This window comes from Pipra filicauda, unplaced genomic scaffold (assembly GCF_003945595.2).
Source record: "Pipra filicauda isolate LSUMZ 115617 unplaced genomic scaffold, ASM394559v2 scaffold421_size600610_pilon, whole genome shotgun sequence".
NCBI lineage: Eukaryota > Metazoa > Chordata > Aves > Passeriformes > Pipridae > Pipra > Pipra filicauda.
In genome coordinates this window covers 184665-204103 of record NW_024104556.1, presented here as the reverse complement: position 1 = coordinate 204103, position 19439 = coordinate 184665, and the positions used below count along the sequence as shown (strand labels likewise).

At 50.4% G+C, this 19439-nt stretch overlaps 1 protein-coding gene across 7 annotated transcripts in view; it reads left to right on the top strand.

Annotated features, from left to right (window-relative positions):
* SPEN (spen family transcriptional repressor) overlaps positions 1 to 19393 on the top strand; it is a 66558-nt gene extending 47165 nt beyond the window's left edge. For 4 of the 7 annotated variants that reach the window (XM_039385601.1, XM_039385600.1, XM_039385603.1 and 1 more), the window contains 9 exons: positions 595 to 720; positions 1247 to 1360; positions 2554 to 2667; positions 4262 to 4362; positions 7086 to 15009; positions 15588 to 15983; positions 16670 to 16864; positions 17689 to 17847; positions 18620 to 19393. In XM_039385601.1, coding sequence (XP_039241535.1) covers positions 595 to 720; positions 1247 to 1360; positions 2554 to 2667; positions 4262 to 4362; positions 7086 to 15009; positions 15588 to 15983; positions 16670 to 16864; positions 17689 to 17847; positions 18620 to 18751 — 9261 coding nt within the window. In that variant the 3' untranslated portion in view covers positions 18752 to 19393. The remainder of the gene's footprint in view (positions 1 to 594; positions 721 to 1246; positions 1361 to 2553; positions 2668 to 4261; positions 4363 to 7085; positions 15010 to 15587; positions 15984 to 16669; positions 16865 to 17688; positions 17848 to 18619) is intronic. The other 3 variants (XM_027711454.2, XM_039385605.1, XM_039385604.1) reach the window with 3 other exon arrangements.
* Positions 19394 to 19439: the final 46 nt, after the last annotated feature.

Here is a 19439-nt window from a genome sequence, read left to right as displayed (position 1 = left end):
AATCAGCGTTTATTGGGCTTTGGGAGCCTCTGGCTGCACTTGTGGATGGGCCCCGGGGTGGCTTGGGATCACACAGCAGCAGGGGTGGAAGTTGAGGATCTTTTTGCCTTGCCGTGAACCAGCCTGGTTCGAGGGATGAGTCCAGCATCACTCTGTGTTTCTAGGAACAGGATGGATCATGTTTATTTGGAAAAGAAGCCCTGCTTGGCTCAGAGGCGAGGATTGGAGCAGGTTGTTTTCTCTTGAGCCTTTGCGAGCGAAAATTAATCTGTATTTCTTTGATCCTGAATTGCCTCTTCTTGATAGAGAATTAACAGCCTAAAGCTGCTGTTTGTTCATCAGGTCAGGCTTAGTTCTGTGGGCTTGGATTTTAAATCTGCCTGATGAAGAGCTTTCCCTGCCTCAGTAAGGATTTAGTTTTGAGATGCAACAGAACAGTGAAGTTCTAACTGTCTACTATTGTTCAAATCCTCTGTGTGAAGAAAGTATTAATTAGAGAGCTTTCTGTGCCACGTGTCTCTCCAAAAAAAAAGCCCTCTCGGATGGGATTGACAGTGCTGACTGGGGGTTGTTGTGTTTTGTGTTTGTCCCCAGGACATCGACATTAAGAAGGTGAACGGGGTCCCTCAGTACGCCTTCCTGCAGTACTGTGACATTGCCAGTGTGTGCAAAGCCATTAAGAAGATGGATGGGGAATATCTTGGAAATAACCGGCTCAAGGTAAAGAAATCCTCCCATGGACTGTATCCTTGTTCCTTCCGTTCACGGCATCGCTCGGCAGCAGCAGAGTTGGTGGGAGCAGGATGGTTTTTAATGTGAGATCAGATCAGAGCGTGAGGCTTCCAGCCACCACCTAATTGGGATTAATCAGCATCTTTCTCAGCACGGAGCCCTGGGATGGAGCACTCGGAGACTGACATTCCCTGAGCCCGATGAGGCTGTGCTGGGAATCCATCCTGCTCCCCGCCGCAGATGGAGCCTGTAGGCCCCAGAGCTGTCAACCTGTCACTTCCAAGACATTCAAACCCTACAAGAACCAAATGTTGTCAAACACTGTGTTTGTTTAAACATGCAGAATTATTTTCATTAATTGCTCTTTGATTTTTGTCTTGCACCTGCGCGAGACGCTAATTTTATAAAATCCATACAAACAACAGCTTTCTCCAAATAGCTCTTTAATTAGGGCAGGCTCTGCTCGGGGAGTTTAACCCTTGTACTGATGGAAGTTTTGCCCTCTTGTGTCCAGCTGGGGTTTGGGAAGAGCATGCCTACGAACTGCGTGTGGTTGGACGGGCTCTCCACCAACGTGACGGATCAGTACCTGACCCGACACTTCTGCCGATACGGGCCCGTGGTGAAGGTACGTGCCAGGCTGCGCCGTGTGCTCTGGCCCTGTTACTGTCTTCCTTTCTTCCCGTCCTGTCCTTTCAACCCCCACTGTCCAGGGCTTTCTAGCTCAGGTAGAAAAATTCTCTCTGGGGTGGAATTTGGCTGACGTAGAGCAGTCGCTTCTGGGGTTTGAAGGCAACCAAAAATAAGTATTTTGAACGAGCCGAGACACTAAATATTGGAAACCATTTGTTGCTCTTGTGCAGTACAGTCTCTCCCCAACAAAATTTTTTATATGTTAGTTGGAACAGCAGTCTAATTATGTAGTTGCTCATACTTGCTGATTACATAATTAGACATAACTCTGGTTTTTTTCATCAGACCAAAAAAATGACTTTTTAAAAGCAGTTCTACAGACTGGAAAAATTACTTTTTAAAAACAGTTCATCACACCAAGGAAAATGACTTTTTGAAAGCAGTCAGGACAGACATGTTGGAAAGAGCACATGAAAGAAGAGAGGAAGTCAGCGATGGTGCAACACGTGGCCCGCTGGGGACAGTGCAAGTGATTTATCACGTACTTAAACTTGAGCCTGGGAGTTGTCCCGTGTATTTTTATTGGACATGGATGTGCTTAAAATTAAGCAACGTGTGTGAATCTTCTCAAGATCAAGGTCTTGCCTCCCCAGAGAATTTTTGTGGGTTTGTGTTGCAGCTTTGACTTTCTTTATTGTAGCTGTTGTCGCTTGAATGATAAATTTATGCTGCTAAAGGAAGGGAATATTTGGAAATTGGGTGTTTAGGAAGTGGCAAGTGGTACTGCAGACTGATGAAAAAACTGGTTCCACTTCGGGATTAAATGTTCCCTTTACCTTTTTTCCCCCCTAAAACACATTGAGAATTTTTCAAAAAAAATCTGAAAATACACAAAGAGAAACTACAAAACTCAGTCACTAAAGAAAAAGCATTAAAAGTAAAACACAGAAAAACAAAATAAAGGCATAATATACCTCAAGCCACAATATCCACAATTCAAAGCAGTCCCGTGTCCTTCGATTGTCTCTTCATTCCAATATGCCTCATCAGAAAAGCCTGGAAATTCACCTTGCTAAAAATTATTTCCTCCCTGGTATCCTCATGACTTAGGATTTTGTTGGGACTGACATTAAGTCCTGTGGATGAGGCTCTTATTTGGTTTTTGTTTTGTTTTTTTGTTTTTTACAGGTGGTGTTTGACCGCTTAAAAGGCATGGCCCTGGTTCTCTACAATGAGATTGAATATGCACAAGCAGCTGTAAAAGAGACCAAGGGGAGGAAAATCGGTGGGAATAAAATTAAGGTGTGCAGAATGACCTCCAAAGCAAAGCAAAAGAGGCAAAAAAAAAAAAGAGAAGCAAATTGTATTTAGGCCTCCCCCCGTAAACACTGGCATTGCAGACTCGAGGAATTCTTAGCGGGACACGTGTCCCAGATACCAAAGGCTTAAATTATATTTTATACTCGGCTTACCAAGATGTCAGGGAATCTTGAAGTGTCGTTTATAGAGCCTTTTCCAGTATTCTACCATTCGTTTCGCTGAACTTGTCTCTCTGAGCTCCTGAGTGTTGGTGTCTGTGTCCCTGCCTCGTTTACCCCAATCCAAGGCAAACTTTTGGCTGTTTTTGTGTTAAAAAAGGGGGATCTGAGAGTGTGAGTTCCTCCAGGATAACACGTGGCTGCATTCCAGTGGCTCCGTGCTGATCTCCAGGCTCTGGACCTGGCCAAGGTGACTTGCACACTGTGGTCGTGGGGTACAGCAACCCAAACTTGCAGTCGTGGCACGGTTTGGGTTGGAAGGGACCTCAAAGATCATCTTGTCCTTCCTTGCAACAGATTTTTAAAAATAACTAAAAACACCGCTTAAAAAAATACGCAGAAAATACTTTTTTTCCTGGAGCAACAGTTGACATTTGCAGGGATATCTTGGATTTGGGTGAACATGGTGATACCTGTTCCGACTGTCCCATCAGTGCCACTAACTGGGGATGGGAGGTGTCAGCCAACCCTCTTAGTTACCTTCCTCCTCCTCCTTTCTCCTCTCCTAAAGAGTGGCACTGATGTCACACATGATCTCAGTTATTAAATCCACACTTCACCCAGGGCTTGGGAGTTGGATATCCTGGAGTTCCTAAGCCAGGGGGTTGGAAATCAGTCACTTTGAGATGCAGGAAAACGTGTGGTCAGTTAAAAGTTTCATGCCTTGTGTGGGTCTTGCTGCTTAATGACTTTGGAATAAGCAACACCCAACGTGTCTGGGCTCCACTGCTGGGGTGACACACAGGACTGGGCTGATTTAAAAAATAATAGGAACTAGAATGTTAAAAACATTGCAGTATAGGACATACACATAGTTAAATCCCTTCTAATCCTTAATTTTTTGCATTACCTATCCCATTAGCTTCTTAATATTGTCATCCTTGGTTATAAACCACCAGTTCTTGGAGTAGCTGGAACAGGGAGCTGCAGTTCAGGAGACTTGCTCTGTTCCCTGCTCTATAACCCTGGAAAACCACTGTGGAGTCTGGAATAGATTCATAATTCTGACCTGCTGCAGCAGTGCCTGGAGATAAAAGGGACTTTGGAACTGTCCTGGCATTAAAAACGTCAATACCACGATAATAATGTGTATTTTTCCCGCTGCTTTGCTGAGCAGAAGCCTCTGGGCTGGCAGCCACAACAACAGAGTAAGGAGGTGGTTACACAGCTCCACTGAGCTGAGAGAGATCTTTATTCCTGGGGATGTGCAGGGCCAGAACTGAGAAGTCTTTGACTTTTTTATTAAATATTATCCCCATTTTCAGTTCTGCTCCCACCCTCAACCTGCAGCAGGCAGGGAAATGTTGGCAGAATGGGATGTTCCTTTGACTGAACGTGGTTTCCCCTTTATTTTTCAGGTGGACTTTGCAAATCGGGAGAGCCAGCTGGCATTTTATCATTCCATGGAGAAAACGGGTCAAGATATCAGAGACTTCTATGAAATGCTGGCAGAAAGGAGGCACGTATCAATATCTTTATTAATTTTTTTTATTTTTCCGGCATCATCTTACACAATCTTCTTACAATCATCATCAAACATCTTTTTACTTCTTCAGGCCATAATTCTTAAACAAGCACTCATTTTTGTTCCTTTAACCTTATTTTTTTAAGTTTTCCTAACAGCAGTTCAGCATTTTTTAAATGTTTTTTTTACCTTTTCACTGTTTTTTTAAAAGAAATTTAGGTCTGCCTAAACTGGGCAGATTAAGGCAGGCAGGATCTCACACATCCAAGTGTAGCTGGTTACTGGAATTCCTGCTGAGGTGGAGGTTTCAGCTGTCTGTGTGATCCATATTTTAGTGTCCGGTTTCTGTGGTGGGTCACCAGGACACAGCTGGGAGTCGTTCATCACGTCTGAGGAATGCAGAGAGCAGCTTATCTCTAACAGAGCAACGTGTGTGTTGGTGGGTGTAAATATAGTCTGATAAACTCCTGCTGCTCAGCCCTCGAGCACAGAGAAAAATCTGATCCTCCACCTCCCCCTTTCCAGCAGATTTATTTGTTAACTTGAGAAAAGAAGCAAATAGGAGTGAGGCTGCATTTTTGGTTTGTTTTTTTGACATGAAAGGTGTGTCCTGTGTTGCTACCCCTCGGCAGCAGCTGGAACCACAATGCACATCCTACTCACCTTACCCCTGCAGACCTGGCACAGAAACACTCCACATTTTAGGCTTTTTTCCTCCGCTGACTAAAAAACCACCCGTGTTTTGTTGCCTTCATTGTCAGGGCTCTGTTTGCCCAGGAGTCAGCCCAGTGTGGCGCCGGTTGTACCTGAGAGCTGGATAAATCCAGTCTTGTTTTGCAGCAAAATAGATCGTTGTGACATAGTGCAAAATGACCAGATTTAAAAGCAAGAAAGGGTTGGAAATTTGGGATTTGCATAACAGAAATACAAGTGTGCCTTTCCCAGGCCTTGCCAGATGTGCCAGCAGTGAGCGTGTCCTCAGAACTACGTGGAATTCAGACGAGAGAAGCGTGTTATTGGATGGTTTTTAGCATGCAGGAGTCAGGTGGGCTCGTCATAATCCCTAGCAGAATGTTGATTCCTGGTGTTTGGGTGCACGTTAGTCTGGTTTTTCCTTTTCTGTCACTCTGCTCACACGGTCACTACAAGATCCTTGGGAATACAGAGTGAGCTCTGCAGTGACTCCTGTAATTCTGCAGCTTCTGGTGCCCCTCCAAGCTCCTCCTTGCAGTGATGCTGGGATCTGCACAAACCTCTCAGGGTTGTGGTTAAATAAGACCCAAACGGAGAAAAAAGCATGAAAACCCAAAGAAAATCCCTGATTAATGTTTTTAGCTTCACAGCTGCCTTCCACAACATCCCACTTCTCTTGCAGGGTGAGGTTTTTTTCCTCCGTGTTTTGTTTCTTTTTCTATTTTGTACGTTTCTTAAAAGGTGGAAGCTGCCAGCTGTTAGCATAAAACATAAACTGTGAAACCAAATATGTGGAATCACAGAATTACAGCATAATTAAGGTTGGAAAAGACCTTCAAGATCATCGAGTCCAAGCTGTGCCCCATCCCCACCTTGTCCCCAGCCCAGAGCACTGAGTGCCACATCCAGTCATTGCTTGGACACCTCCGGGGGGAGGGACTCCACCACCTCCCTGGGCAGCCCCTGCCAATGTTTAATCCCCCTTTCCATGAAGAAATTCCTCCTGATGTCCAACCTTAGCATCCTCTGGCACAGCTGGAACCCGTTTCCTCTTGTCCTGTCACTCATTGCCTGGGAGTAGAGCCCAACCCCCCCCAGGTGCAAAACACTCTGTAATGGTGGGGGTTTGGAGCTCCAGCTTTGTGCCACCTCCCTGCCATGTTTAGTGTTATAAATGACTTATTTTTGCCCTTTGGAGGTATTGAGATAACGACATTAATTGCTTGACTTACTTTGCTGAATGAATTCACCTGATCTCATAAACAACCTGATATTTGTTGACTTGGGTTTACTGTAAATAGGCAATGCCAGCAAGTCACATGCAGCACAAGAGCTAATTTTGGAATTAAGGGATCACTTACAGGGCTTAGGGTTTTTAAAGAAATCTTACGGCTACTTTACTGCTTAATAACAGAGAGATTCCACCCTTGAATTTTGATTTGCCTCATGTTTTCAGAGGTAGATCTCGGGTTCTGAAGATGGGGTGTCTTCACCCTGCCCAGCCCATGCATGGGTCGGTTTTACCTTCATTTCGTGCAAGGTTTGAATTTGACAAAAATGAAGGGTGGTGAAACAATACTTGAGAGAGCTGTTATGAAATGACCAATTAACTGCATTTGGTGTTTGATAAGTTAACAAAGTTTTTAGTCCACTGCACAGGAGAGGATGGACAAGGAGAAGTGGTTGGTGAGGAAGGGAGAACTGGAAAAAATAGAAAAGGAGGAAACCAATTCATTGTTAAATCTCTGTGTGCAGCTGCCTTGATGCACCTAGGAAAAAAGATCCTGAAATTCCCTTACATGTGGCTGTGACACTTGAGGACATGGTTTGATGGTGAACGTGGTGGTAGTGCTGGTGGGTTGACAGTTGGACTTGGTGATCTTAAAGCTCTTTTCCAACCTTAATGATTCCATGATCTTTAAGGTTCCTTCCAACCCAAACCATTCTCTCACCTAGGAAGGATGGTGGTAACACAGGATGTTGGCTGAGGAGGAGAACTAGAATCTGTTTATTTTTATGTTTAGCAGAGACGAACGAAGAGGATCCTACGAATACGCCCCTGATCGTACTTACTACGAGACTGTTCGGACCCCGGGGACATATCCCGAAGATCCTCGGCGAGAATACCCGGCCCGGGGCAGGGAATTCTACGCCGAGTGGGATCCCTACCAAGCAGACTACTACGACCCACGATACTATGACGACCCGCGCGAGTACAGGGATTACCGGGGCGATCCCTATGAGCAGGACATCCGGGAGTACAGTTACAGGCAACGGGAGAGAGAGAGGGAGAGGGAACGGTTCGAATCCGATCGAGACAGAGACCATGAGCGGAGACCGATTGAGCGGAGCCAGAGCCCGACGCACTCGCGGCGCCCGCAGAGCCCTGGAGCGTCCCCCTCGCAGTCGGAGCGGCTGCAGAGCGACTCAGAGAGGAGGATTTACAGCAGGTCATCGGATCGCAGCGGCAGCTGCAGCTCCCTGTCCCCTCCACGCTACGACAAGCTCGACAAGGCCCGCGTGGAACGGTACGCAAAAAACGAGAAGGCGGAGAAGGAGCGCGTGTTCGAGCAGGAGAGGGTGGACAAGGAGAAGCGCTTGGTGAGGAAGGAGAAGCCGGAAAAAATTGAAAAGGAGAAAATGGATAAGCAAAAACGAAAAGCGAAAATCCATTCGCCCAGCTCCCAGTCCTCGGAAACAGATCAGGAGAATGAGAGAGAGCCTAGCCCAGAAAAACTGAAGGGCAACAGTAAACAAAGCAAAGAGAGGGGTGACAAAGAAGGGACAGCGAAAAACCGCCTGGAGCTGATGCCCTGCGTTGTGCTGACCCGCGTGAAGGAAAAGGAAGGGAAGGTTATCGATCAACCCACGCTGGAGAAACTGAGAGCAAAGCTTGATAATGACACTCTGAAATCCCCACTGCTCGAACAGAAAACCCAGGCATCCCAGGCTGAGCAAACCAAGTCTGAGCAGTCTAAACTGGAACCTGTCAGAACCAAGGTACAGAAGGAGAAAGCCCTTGCCAGTCACATCGAAGTGGTGGATAAGGAGGGAAAAATGAAATCCAAAAAGCACTTGAAGACAGAGCAAACTTCTGAGGGGGCCAACACAGTTGATTTAGACAAGCTGGAGGCTCGTAAAAGGCGTTTTGCCGATGCAAATCCGAAGCCTGACAGGCAAAAGCTGGATGTCAAAAGGAGCAGCCAGGATGAGGAGGATGCACGCATGGTCTTGAAAAAGCAGCTTGATGCGACGGCATCGTCCAGAGAAGCACCGATGTTAAGGGAAGGAGAGTTGGAGAGGAAACCACCGAGGAAGGAGATGATTAAAAGGGAATCTAAAAAACTCAAACTGGAAAGACTTATTCCTGTTACTAGTCCCAAAGAAATTCAGGACACTCTTAATGTCGGTGGGATTGGTATGCGTCCCACCCTGGATATGCAGACGAGGCTGATGGAGGCACCTGATGAATCCGTGGAAGTTCAGGAACTCCCATCTAAAAAACTGAACCCAATGAAACCCCAACATAAACAGGTCCAGTTGCTGGACGAACAGGGAACGGAGAGAGAGGACACAAGGAAGAATTACTCCGGTCTTCCCGAAGAAATACCAGACCATAAACTTGGCCAAGAGAAACCTCAGTCAGCTGACACGGAGGAGAAAATCGGCATCGACATTGACCACACGCAGAGCTACCGGAAACAAATGGAGCAAAGCCGCAGGTTGAAACAACAGCTGGAAATGGAGATCGCGAAGTCGGAGAAGTTCGGCAGCCCAAAGAAAGATGTGGATGAATATGAAAGGCGGAGCCTGGTCCACGAGGTAGGAAAACCTCCTCAAGATGTCACTGATGACTCTCCACCGAGTAAAAAGAAAAAGACTGACCAGTTCGACTTTGAAATTAGCACTAAAAGAGAAAGGAACTACAGAAGTTCTCGTCAGGTGAGTGAGGACTCAGAAAGGATGTCCTGTTCCCCGAGCATCAGACACTTCCCGTTCCATGAGGATGACGACACACTCGATTCTCCAAGGCTAATGCCATTAAAGGAAACCAAAGAGTCACCTAAAATAGAAGAAAAGGGTCTTTCATACTCAAACATGACTGTGAGGGAGGACTCGCTGAAATTCAATCCTTACGATTCCAGCAGAAGGGAGCAGATGGCAGAAATGGCTAAAATAAAACTCTCCGTGCTGAGTTCTGAGGAAGACTCAAGCAGGTGGGAAACCCAGGTGAAGCAGGAGCCTGGGAGAGTCGACATCAGCTTTCCAAGCAGCATCGTCAAAAGAGACAGCATCCGGAAACGGTCTGTCCGGGACCTGGAGCCTGGGGAGGTGCCTTCGGATTCAGATGACGATGGAGAAAATAAACCCCATTCCCCGAAAGCCTCGTCCTTGTTAGAGAGTTCCAGGTTGTCTTTTTTATTAAGGGACAGAGAGGAAAAGTTACGTGAAAGAGAGGAAAGACTGTCCAGTTCCTTAGAAAGAAACAAATTTTACTCTTTTGCATTGGACAAGACAATCACACCAGACACAAAGGCCTTGCTCGAAAGAGCTAAATCCCTCTCTTCATCCAGAGAGGAAAACTGGTCCTTTCTAGACTGGGATTCAAGGTTTGCTAGTTTTAGAAACAATAAAGACAAAGAGAAGGTTGACTCGGCTCCGAGACCTATTCCATCTTGGTACATGAAAAAGAAAAAAATCAGAACAGATTCCGAAGGCGGAAAACTGGATGATAAGAAAGAAGATCATAAAGAGGAAGAACAAGAGCGGCAGGAACTGTTTGCGTCTCGGTTTTTGCACAGTTCAATCTTTGAACAGGACTCCAAGCGCCTGCAGCATTTAGAGAGGAAAGATGATGATCTGGACTTCATCTCTGGAAGGTTGTATGGGAGACAGTCCTCCTCCGACGGGACGAACAGCGCGGCCGATTTGGTGCAAGAGCCGGTGGTTCTCTTCCACAGCAGGTTTGTTGAGCTGACACGAATGCAGCAGAAAGAAAAGGAGAAAGATCAGAAACCAAAGGAAGTGGAAAAACAGGAAGATAAAGAAAACTGTCCGAAAACACCAGAAACGGTTCCTGATAATAAAGAACCAGAACATAAAACTTCCTCAGTCGGTCCCTCGTCGGTCACTGTGCTGCCACAGGAACCAACTCCCATCGCTCCTGAGAAGGTAGCGAGCGAGAAGGTCCTGGTGGAACCACCTTCTGTCAAAGAAGAGAAACCTTCTGAACCTGCTGCTGCAGCAGAGGAACAAAAACCTTTTCCTGAACTTGCTGCTCCTGTCAAAACGGAACCTCCTGAGCAAACGGAACCTCCGCCGGTTGTAGAAGCGAGTAAAGAAGTTGTTGCTACGACCCTGGCGCCGGAGGAAGATGCTGTGGCAACAGAGCATCCTTCATACTTGGATACCAAACCTCCTACTCCTGGGGCTTCATTTTCCGATGCAGACATCAGTGTAGATCCAGAACCTGAGGCTGCCCAGCTGCTTCCTCCTGCGCCCAAGCTGGTTCAGAAGTCGGATGAGGCTGCTGAACCTAAAGAGGAAAATCCTCCACCTTCTGCCAACGCTGATGCTGGCATGAGTCAAAAAGTGGAGGCAGCTGCTGAGGTCCTGCCACCTGTTTCTGACAATGATATGGAAGTGGAACCTCCAGTGGTTGTAAAAGATAAGAAATCCTACAAGAGTAAACGCTCCAAGACACCCGTGCAGTCGGCTGCAGCCAGTGTCACGGAAAAACCCGTCACGAGGAAGAGCGAAAGAATTGACCGTGAAAAGCTGAAAAGGTCGAGCTCTCCTCGTGGGGAGGCCCAGAAACTGTCTGAATTGAAAGTGGAGGCGGAGAAGGTTTCGAGGAATGCTGCTAAATCCCCGAGTTCTGCTGCAGAGCCGGAAAACGTGGAGCCAAGCCTGCCGATAGGCCGGACCAGGCGCAGAAATGTGAGGTCAGTCTATGCTACCACAGGGGACAATGAAGGCCCATCTCCAGTGAAGGACTCCATGGAGGTCACTAGATCCACCAGGAAGAGGGGGGAAAAGGAACCACAGGAAACAGTAACAACTGTTCCCACGACCCCGAGGAGGGGAAGACCTCCGAAAACCCGCCGTAAGCCAGAGGAGGACATCTCTCCAATAAAGAATGAACCGGTACAGCAAGAGGTGGAGGAGGCTGAAAGTAAAGATGCCGTGGAAGCTCCTAAGCCTGTAGAGGGTTGGAGGTCCCCTAGATCCCAGAAGCTCACACACAGTCACTCATCAGCTGCTACCAGCCAACAGGGGAAGAAAGGGAAGAACGAACCGAAAGCCGATACCACAGCTGAGTCTGAAGATGCTGCTGCTGAAAGAAGCAGTCAGGAATTGAGCATGGGAGACAACAGCAATAAAGCTAAAGCTGCTGAGAAAGAGCCAGCAGCAAGCGAGCAGAAACGGGATCGGAAAGAACTGGATGTGGAGAAAAACCAGCTCGAAATCCCCACAGTTGAGATCATTGAGAAGAAGCCAGTGCCAGAAAAGGTTACGAAATCCAAAAGGGGAAGGTACAAAAATACCAAAACTGTCGTCGATAAAGCATCTGTGTGTCTGAAAAACGTGGAAATACGCCTGAACGTGGACGAAGTCAAGGGCGCCTTGCGACCCACCGAGGAGGAGGCAGAGCCGGTGGCGGTGTCGACGCCCAAGATGAAGAGTCCCCCAAAAGAGGACATCTTGCCACCCCACTTCGCTAAGAACGAGGTAGAAGATTCATTCCCAGAAATGGAGAAGGAGGTGACACGGGAGCCCAAGCAGTCCCCCGAAGCCGCCCAGTTGGCAAAGCAGATTGAGCTTGAGCAGGCGGTGGAGAATATTGCAAAACTCACTGAAACTCCTCCAACGATTGCTGCCTACAAAGAGCCGACAGCAGATGTGCCTGAAGTCCGTCAGGAGGAGGAGGCAGATAAACCCGCGCACCAGGCGAGTGAAACGGAGCTGGCAGCGGCCATCGGCTCCATCATCAATGACATTTCTGGGGAGACTGAAAGCTTCCCTGCACCCCCGACGTATCCCGCTGAATCAGAAGCCGAAATCCCCACAGAACCCTTGGTGTTACCGTCGCCTCAGGAGGAGATGGAGCCTGAGACGGATCAGGCAGTGAACAATATCCTGGAAACTGAGGCGGCCGTCGAGCCTGCAGTGCAGTCGGTGCCCGGCTCTGTCCCGTTGGAGACGGAGAGCAAGGAGTCCGAAGTCAGCTTCAGCGAATCTTCCAACTCCGCTCAGGAGGCCGAGACCTTGCAGGAGGCTGAAGTCGCTCGGAAGGAAAAGGGCCGTCAGAAAACCTCACGGCAGAGACGCAAGAAGAGCACGAGCAGGAAGGGCGACGCCACCGAGGTCAATGCCTTTGAGCCGGAGAGGGTGCAGAGCAGGTCACCCCCTGCCAATGAGGTAAAGGCAAAACCTGAGGAAGTCTCAAAGGAGGAAAAACAAATTAAACCCTCAGCATCCGTGGAGCCAAGCGCTTCTGACCCCACCAAGGCTGTGACCGCTGACGTTGTGGCTGCCCATGAGGCTGTCGCTGAGAGCGGCACCTCTCCAAAAGCACCCGCTCCGGCTCCTCTGGACCTGGGCAGCCCACCGGTTCCCCTAGATGAGGGGAGTCAGAGCGGATTCAAGATCCGGTCGCCCTTGGAGAACGCTCCTATCACGCCGCCGAGTGCCCCGAATGCAGCCCTTCCCGCCGTCCCCGCGGCAGTGGCCAAGCTGCCCACCCCGGTGCCCTCCGCCATCGTCCCCCTTCACTCCGGCGCTGCCAAGGTGCCAGAGTGGATGGTCAGGCATGAGGAACCCCGTGCCCGTTCCACGCCCCCGCCCGCTCTCCCACCGGACACAAAGGCGTCGGATATTGACACAAACTCCAGCACTTTGAGGAAGATACTCATGGAGCCCAAATATGTCTCGGCGACGAGCATAACCTCCACACACGTGACAACGACGCACGCCGAGCCAGTGAGTGCGCCCTGTCTGGAGGAGGCACCTCTCCACCCCGCCGTGGAGGCCATCAAGGCGGTTTCGGAGGAGAAGCCGGCAGTTCCCATCACCAATGCCTTGGACCCACCAGTGGCCGAAGCGCCAGTGTTCAGCGAGAAGGAGAAGATCAGCACCGTGATTGCTCCCAAAGCCACTTCTGTGATCAGCAGGATGCCCCACAGTGTGGATCTGGAGGAGGCTCCCAGGATTACCTTGGTGAAACAAGCTCCCCAAACCCAGACCTGCCTCGTCAACGCTCCCTCACCGAAATTCAAGCAGAGGTCAAGCACAAATGATAACAGCAGGTTCCATCCAGGATCAATGTCTATTATTGAGGAGAGGCCTGTGGAGACTGGGTCCAGCCCAGGGCTGCGTGTGAACACCTCAGAAGGCGTGGTGCTCCTGAGTTACTCGGGGCAGAAGACAGAAGGCCCGCAGCGAATCAGTGCCAAGATCAGCCAGATTCCCCCAGCCAGTGCTGTGGACATCGAGTTCCAGCAGTCTGTGTCCAAGTCTCAGATTAAACAGGAGCCCATCACGCCGTCTCAGCCGGCGCCAAAAGGCTCCCAGACCTCGACGGGCTACGGGACTGTTTCCACCCATTCTTCGCTGGTACTCGGAACGCAGCCCTACAACACATCGCCCGTCATCTCCTCCGTGAAGCAGGAGCGCGCTGCGCTGGACAAGTCGGACTCTTCCCACCTCACTGTCCAGACTCCGGCGTCGCAGCCCAGCAAGGTCCTGACGCAGACGGTCAACACTCCACCTGTACTGGTCCATAACCAGATGGTCGTGAACAAAAAACTGTCCGACCCAGCTGCTCTGAAAGTGGAGACCAAAACTCTGCAACCCTCCAACTTGAGTCCCGGAGTGAGTCCTCACCACTCTTCCCTCTCTGGGAAGATGCATTCGGAAGCAAACCACGTCAGCTCGGGACCCAGCACCCCGACCGACCGGGCCATCTCCCACCTGGGGGTCGCCAAGCAGGAGCCGCACTCGCCGCGCACCAGCGGGCACTCGCCGTCGCCGTTCCCCCGGGCCTGTCATCCCGGCAGTACCTCGTCTCCGGCTCTATCCAGCAGTACCCCGGTGATGCTGGCGCCGGGAATTCCTGTTCCTCAGTACATCTCCAGCATGCATCCCGAGCAATCTGTTATCATGCCCCCTCACAGCGTAACACAGACTGTGTCCCTGGGCCATCTGTCCCAGGGTGAGGTGAGGATGAACACCCCTCCTCTCTCCGGCATCCCGTACGGAATCCGCCCAGAAGCGCTTCACTCGCCCCGTGCTGCTCTGCAGCCCCAGATGGAGATCAAACCTCAGCGATCCAGCACGCCCCAGCCAGCCCCCATCCGGGACATTGTCATGCCTCCGCTGTCCTCCCAGCACCCCCCCGAGGAGGAGCTGCACTTCCACCACTCGGCCGTGTGCCGGGGCCCGGCGCCGGTGCAGTCAGACGTGCTGGTGATGCAGCCGGATTACCGCATGCACCCCACCAGCATCCGGCTGGACCAGTACAACGTGCCCCGGGACGTCAGGATGATCATGCACCCGCACATGGCTGCCGTGGGCGAGCACCACTCGGAAACGCGGCAGTCCCGGACGCCCGAAGGGGCCGGGAAAACTCCCCCCGTCAGTAAGACCCCGCAGCCCGGGAAAGAGACTCCCAAATCCTCCGAAGGCAAGGTGGCCCACTCTCCTCACAGCGAGCCCCGGCTCCTGAGCGTGCCCTCAGGCACCCAACTGCCTGGGCTGCCCCTGACGCAGCCAGTGGTGGTCCCACATGGAGTGCAGATCATGCATCCCGCTGGCAGCTCCTTCCACGACTACCGCTCCGTGTACGGCGACATGAGGAATTACCACACGGCAGCACAGCTCGGGCACCCGCAGTTCCCCGGCGCCTCGCCCATCGGGCTGCCCTCCCGCAGCATGACCCCCTCTCAGGTGAGAAACAAAACCTCTCTCTGGAGTCTGGAGCTCGATTCTCCTTGGAATCTGGAGCATTCTGAGCTAACTGTGGCTGTGACAGCTCTGTGTGGCCATAAGAGCTGAGCTTAACTCTCCATGGTTAGTCTTCAGGCCCTGCTTAAGTTCACAGTACAAGAGGAACTGGGTTTTTTGGGAAATGGGGTTCAAACGCTGCTCAGCATCAGAGGAAGCTGAGACATCCCTTCCTTAACTACTCTGGGTCTCAAAGCAGGAGGTGGGAAGCTGCCTGCGGGTTTCTGGACGTAGAGCTGTCATGAGAATTGTCAGCACCAAGGTGCTGCATAGGTCAGGCATCCTCAGGTGGATGGTGAGGCTAAGGATGGGCTTGGAGCAGAATTCAGGGGGTGGGATTTCAGCTCAGGTAGACTTGGAAGTGGGGGACAGGCCCAGGTACCACCACAGCAGGGCTGGGGTGTGGAGACACATCTCCACCTAGAATGTGATGATGTCCTGGCAGCCTTATTGTTAAATTAATGAGATCTGATACACCCACAGCCTAAAAGCTTCCCTTTTTCCCCCCTCCTGCTTCCCAGGGTCTGCCGGAGGGCGAGCACTCGCACCCCAGCCAGCCAGTCCGCAGCAAGACTCCTCAGATCCCGCAGGATCCCAAGGGCCCTCCGGCAACGGGGCCGGAGCAGAGTCACCACCCTGCCGTGAACAGACACGCGGCACAGATGGACCCTCACGTCCACCTCCAGAGGGCCCAGGGGGACACGGGCCAGACCTCCTACCCCTCACCTGTCGCCGTCTCCATGAAACAGGAGCTTCCGTCGCCGCACCAGCCCCAGGCGGTTCCCAAGCAATCCATGTTTATCCCCACGACGTCGGGGCCCCCCCTGAGCCGCCCGGAGCCCCAGGCCGGGCTCAAACAGGAGCCGTCGCCTCACCCCGTGTCGCAGAGACCTGTGGACATGGTCCAGCTCCTCACAGTGAGTGTCCATCCGTCGCCTCCTCCCGGCCGAGCAGCCTCGTGCGGCTCGTCCAGGGAGGAATCACGAGGTTCTGTCTCACCCGTGGCACCAAACCTGACCTGTCTTGCATCAAATGCTTCATCTGTCTGGTTTTTGGGCTGTTCTGTCCCTGCTGGTTTTTACCCGTGTCACTGTTCCCAGTCAGTTTTACAGTCAGCTGTTTCCTGGAAAGGTTTTCCTCATGGGCAGGGAAGAGTGATGGTGTATTTAATTTCACTGAAAAAGGAAAAAACATTCTTCCAAGCCTAAAAAATGAGGAAGAGGAGGGAGACAGGAACAGGCACTGATGAGGAACCAGGAGTTGTGTCCAGCACCAAATACCTCCCATATAACCTCAAGCTACTCTTCTGTTATTTCTCAATTTTTCCATTTGTAAAAGAGAAAAGAGCATTTGGCAACAGCCTCGTGCTGAGTGGGAGACTGAGGGATTGTGATGACGGGATCCACCCAGGCAACTTGGCCAGCTGGAAGGGACTGCATTCCTGGTTTAGCAGGATTTAAACCAAGGCTGACGTGTAGAGGAACGATCAGGTGTTACATAAAGCTCCGATGGAAGTATCGGAGGCAGCTGAGCAGCTCAGACAGGATTTCGGATCCTCCTCTCCATCCTTTGTGTGTAATACTCCTTCTCCCTCTCTTCCCAGAAATACCCCATTGTCTGGCAGGGCCTCTTGGCCCTCAAGAACGACACGGCCGCTGTCCAGCTCCACTTTGTGTCCGGGAACAACGTCCTGGCTCACCGGTCGCTGCCGGCGCCCGAGGGGGGGCCCCCGCTGCGGATCGCGCAGCGCATGCGGCTCGAGGCCTCCCAGCTCGAGGGGGTCGCACGGAGGATGATGGTGAGGGCAGGGGTGGGGCAGGCAGGTGTGCTTGGGAAGAGCTGAGAACTGGGCGGGTCTCACCAGCTGCAGGACTGAAAGTTCAGTTGCTGTCACGTTGTTTTCTCCGCTCAGGGGGTGGTTGGCACTGACCAGGCTCCCAGGGCAGTGTCACAGCCCCAAGGCTGCCAGAGCTCCAGGAGGGTTTGGACAACAGTCTGAGGGACGGTGGGGGATTGTTGGGGTGTCTGGGCAGGGCCAGGAGTTGGATCCATGATCCCTGGGGGTCCCTGCTGTGATTCTGTTTTGGGATTCTGGTAATAGTACTGGGATTCCTTTATCCCAGAGCGTGTGTAACGTGGATTGCAAGTGGTGAGCAATAGCTCTTACTCTGCATTTATGGAAAAAGGAATGGTGGAGTTGGGAAACCTTTGAAGTCACTCATCCCTCAGCCCTGGGACAAATTCCTGCTGGCTCCAATGTGTCTGAGAAAGGTGGAACGTGGAGTTCGGGTGGCCATGGAAATGTGTTTTCAGTCCTTTTCACCATCTCCTGGTGTGTTGAAATCACAGAACCCCAGAATGGTTTGGGTTGGAGAGACCTTAAAGCTCATCCCGTTCCACCCCTGCCATGGGCAGGGACACCTCCCACTGTCCCAGGTTGCTCCAAGCCCCGTCCAACCTGGCCTTGGACACTTCCAGGGATGGGGCAGCCACAGCTTCTCTGGGGAACAAACTGTAACATCAGGGACTTCAAAGGCAGGATTTTCCCCCCAGATAGGGGGTGTATGGCAGGAAGACACGTGTCCATCCGCCATCTAACCCAGCCCGTGTCCTCCCTGGCAGGTGGAGAGCGATTACTGCCTGCTGCTGGCCCTGCCCTGCGGCCGCGACCAGGAGGACGTGGTCAGTCAGACCGAGTCACTCAAGGCTGCCTTCATCAGTTACCTGCAGGCCAAACAGGCTGCAGGGATCATCAATGTCCCCAACCCCGGCTCCAACCAGGTACCGGCACAGAAACCCCTGGAACACCAGGGATTAACCGACCAGTCCACAGCAGGACGTCTGTCTGTCCGTCTGTCCTTCCCCCCCTCCGGCTTCGCTTGGGGTTCTGCTCCAGCTGCCTGTTGGTAGCAGTGAACCCCCCCCGTTTACATCCCCAGTCAAACACACCGATGGAACTGATAAAATCACTGAAAACCAACCCCGAAGCCACAAAAAACCCCAAATGTATGTTTGGTTGGTTCCCGGCCCAGCACCTTGGGATGAAAACCATTGGTTTGTTCCCAGCCCAGCATTTTGGGATGAAAATCAACCAAACCCCTTTTCTACCTCTTCAACTCTGAAGTAGAGTCCTTATTTCTTCCCCATATCCTGATTTTTCCAGGACACCTGCTGTTTTCTTGGGAAACACATTTGAGTTGGTTGCTGTGGAGTGTTTATTCCCGGTGTGTTGCTGCCCCGAATCAAATTTAACCCGTGTGTGTAATTTAATTCTGGGTGTAAAGAACCCAGAATGAGCTGTCAGCGCTCAGAGCAACCACTGAAATAACTAATTATTTGGAATTTTTCTCCCTTTCCCAATAAAACCAACCAACTCTCACATCTTACATGTGGAAAACTCCCCACCTGGGAAACCACACTTGTCTTTTGTTTTATACAAAATCGAGGAGCCTTTAAACACCAAAAAAAAATCACCTGAATGTCCCAGTTTGAAACATTTTAGGCCTGGCTTTAGGATTGGCTCTAATCTGTGGGTTTTCTCCCCTCCCCTCAGCCTGCCTACGTTCTGCAGATCTTCCCACCCTGCGAATTTTCGGAAAGCCACCTGTCCCGCCTCGCCCCGGACCTCCTCGCCAGCATCTCCAACATCTCTCCTCACCTCATGATTGTCATCGCGTCGGTATGAGCTGTTTACCAGTTACTGACTTTTTATTATTTTAATTTTTTATTTTTATTTTTATTTTTTAATTTTTATCCAAGGCCCTGCAGCAAAAAAAAAAAAAAATTACCAAAAGAAAAAAAAAAAAAACCAACAGCCCACAACAACAACAACAAAAAAATTAATTTTCAAATCAAAACTAAATCAAAAGAAGGAGAGAGAAGGTTATGAAACAAGAAAAATGCTGCCAGAAACCAGCCTCCTGCCCGACCGGCCTCGATCAAACCGTATGTTTACATGTTGCTTTAGCTTATGGACAACTGATGCACTCAGCAGGTGGACTGGGCTTGGGTTCCTGTGCCTCCTTTTTGGGGAAAAAATACAAAAAAACCCACAAAAAAAAACACAAAAAAAAAAAAAGAAAAAAAGAAAAGGATGGCTTATTTTTTTTAAAAAAAAAAAAAGGAAAAAAAATGAAAAAAGAACCTGAACTGCCTTTGCACTAAATTAGTGACTCGGACTTTGCACAGTTGGAGACGCTGTGACGTTCTGGATGTCTTGACACACATTGAGCTGCGTGGACGTTCCGCAGGGACTCTGCTGACATTTGTGGGTCAAGGAGCATTTCACACAGGCATTTTTTATTTTATTGGTTGTTTCATTGTTTTTTGGGTTTTTTTTCTTCTTTTGTTTTTTTTTTTTTTTTTTTTGATTT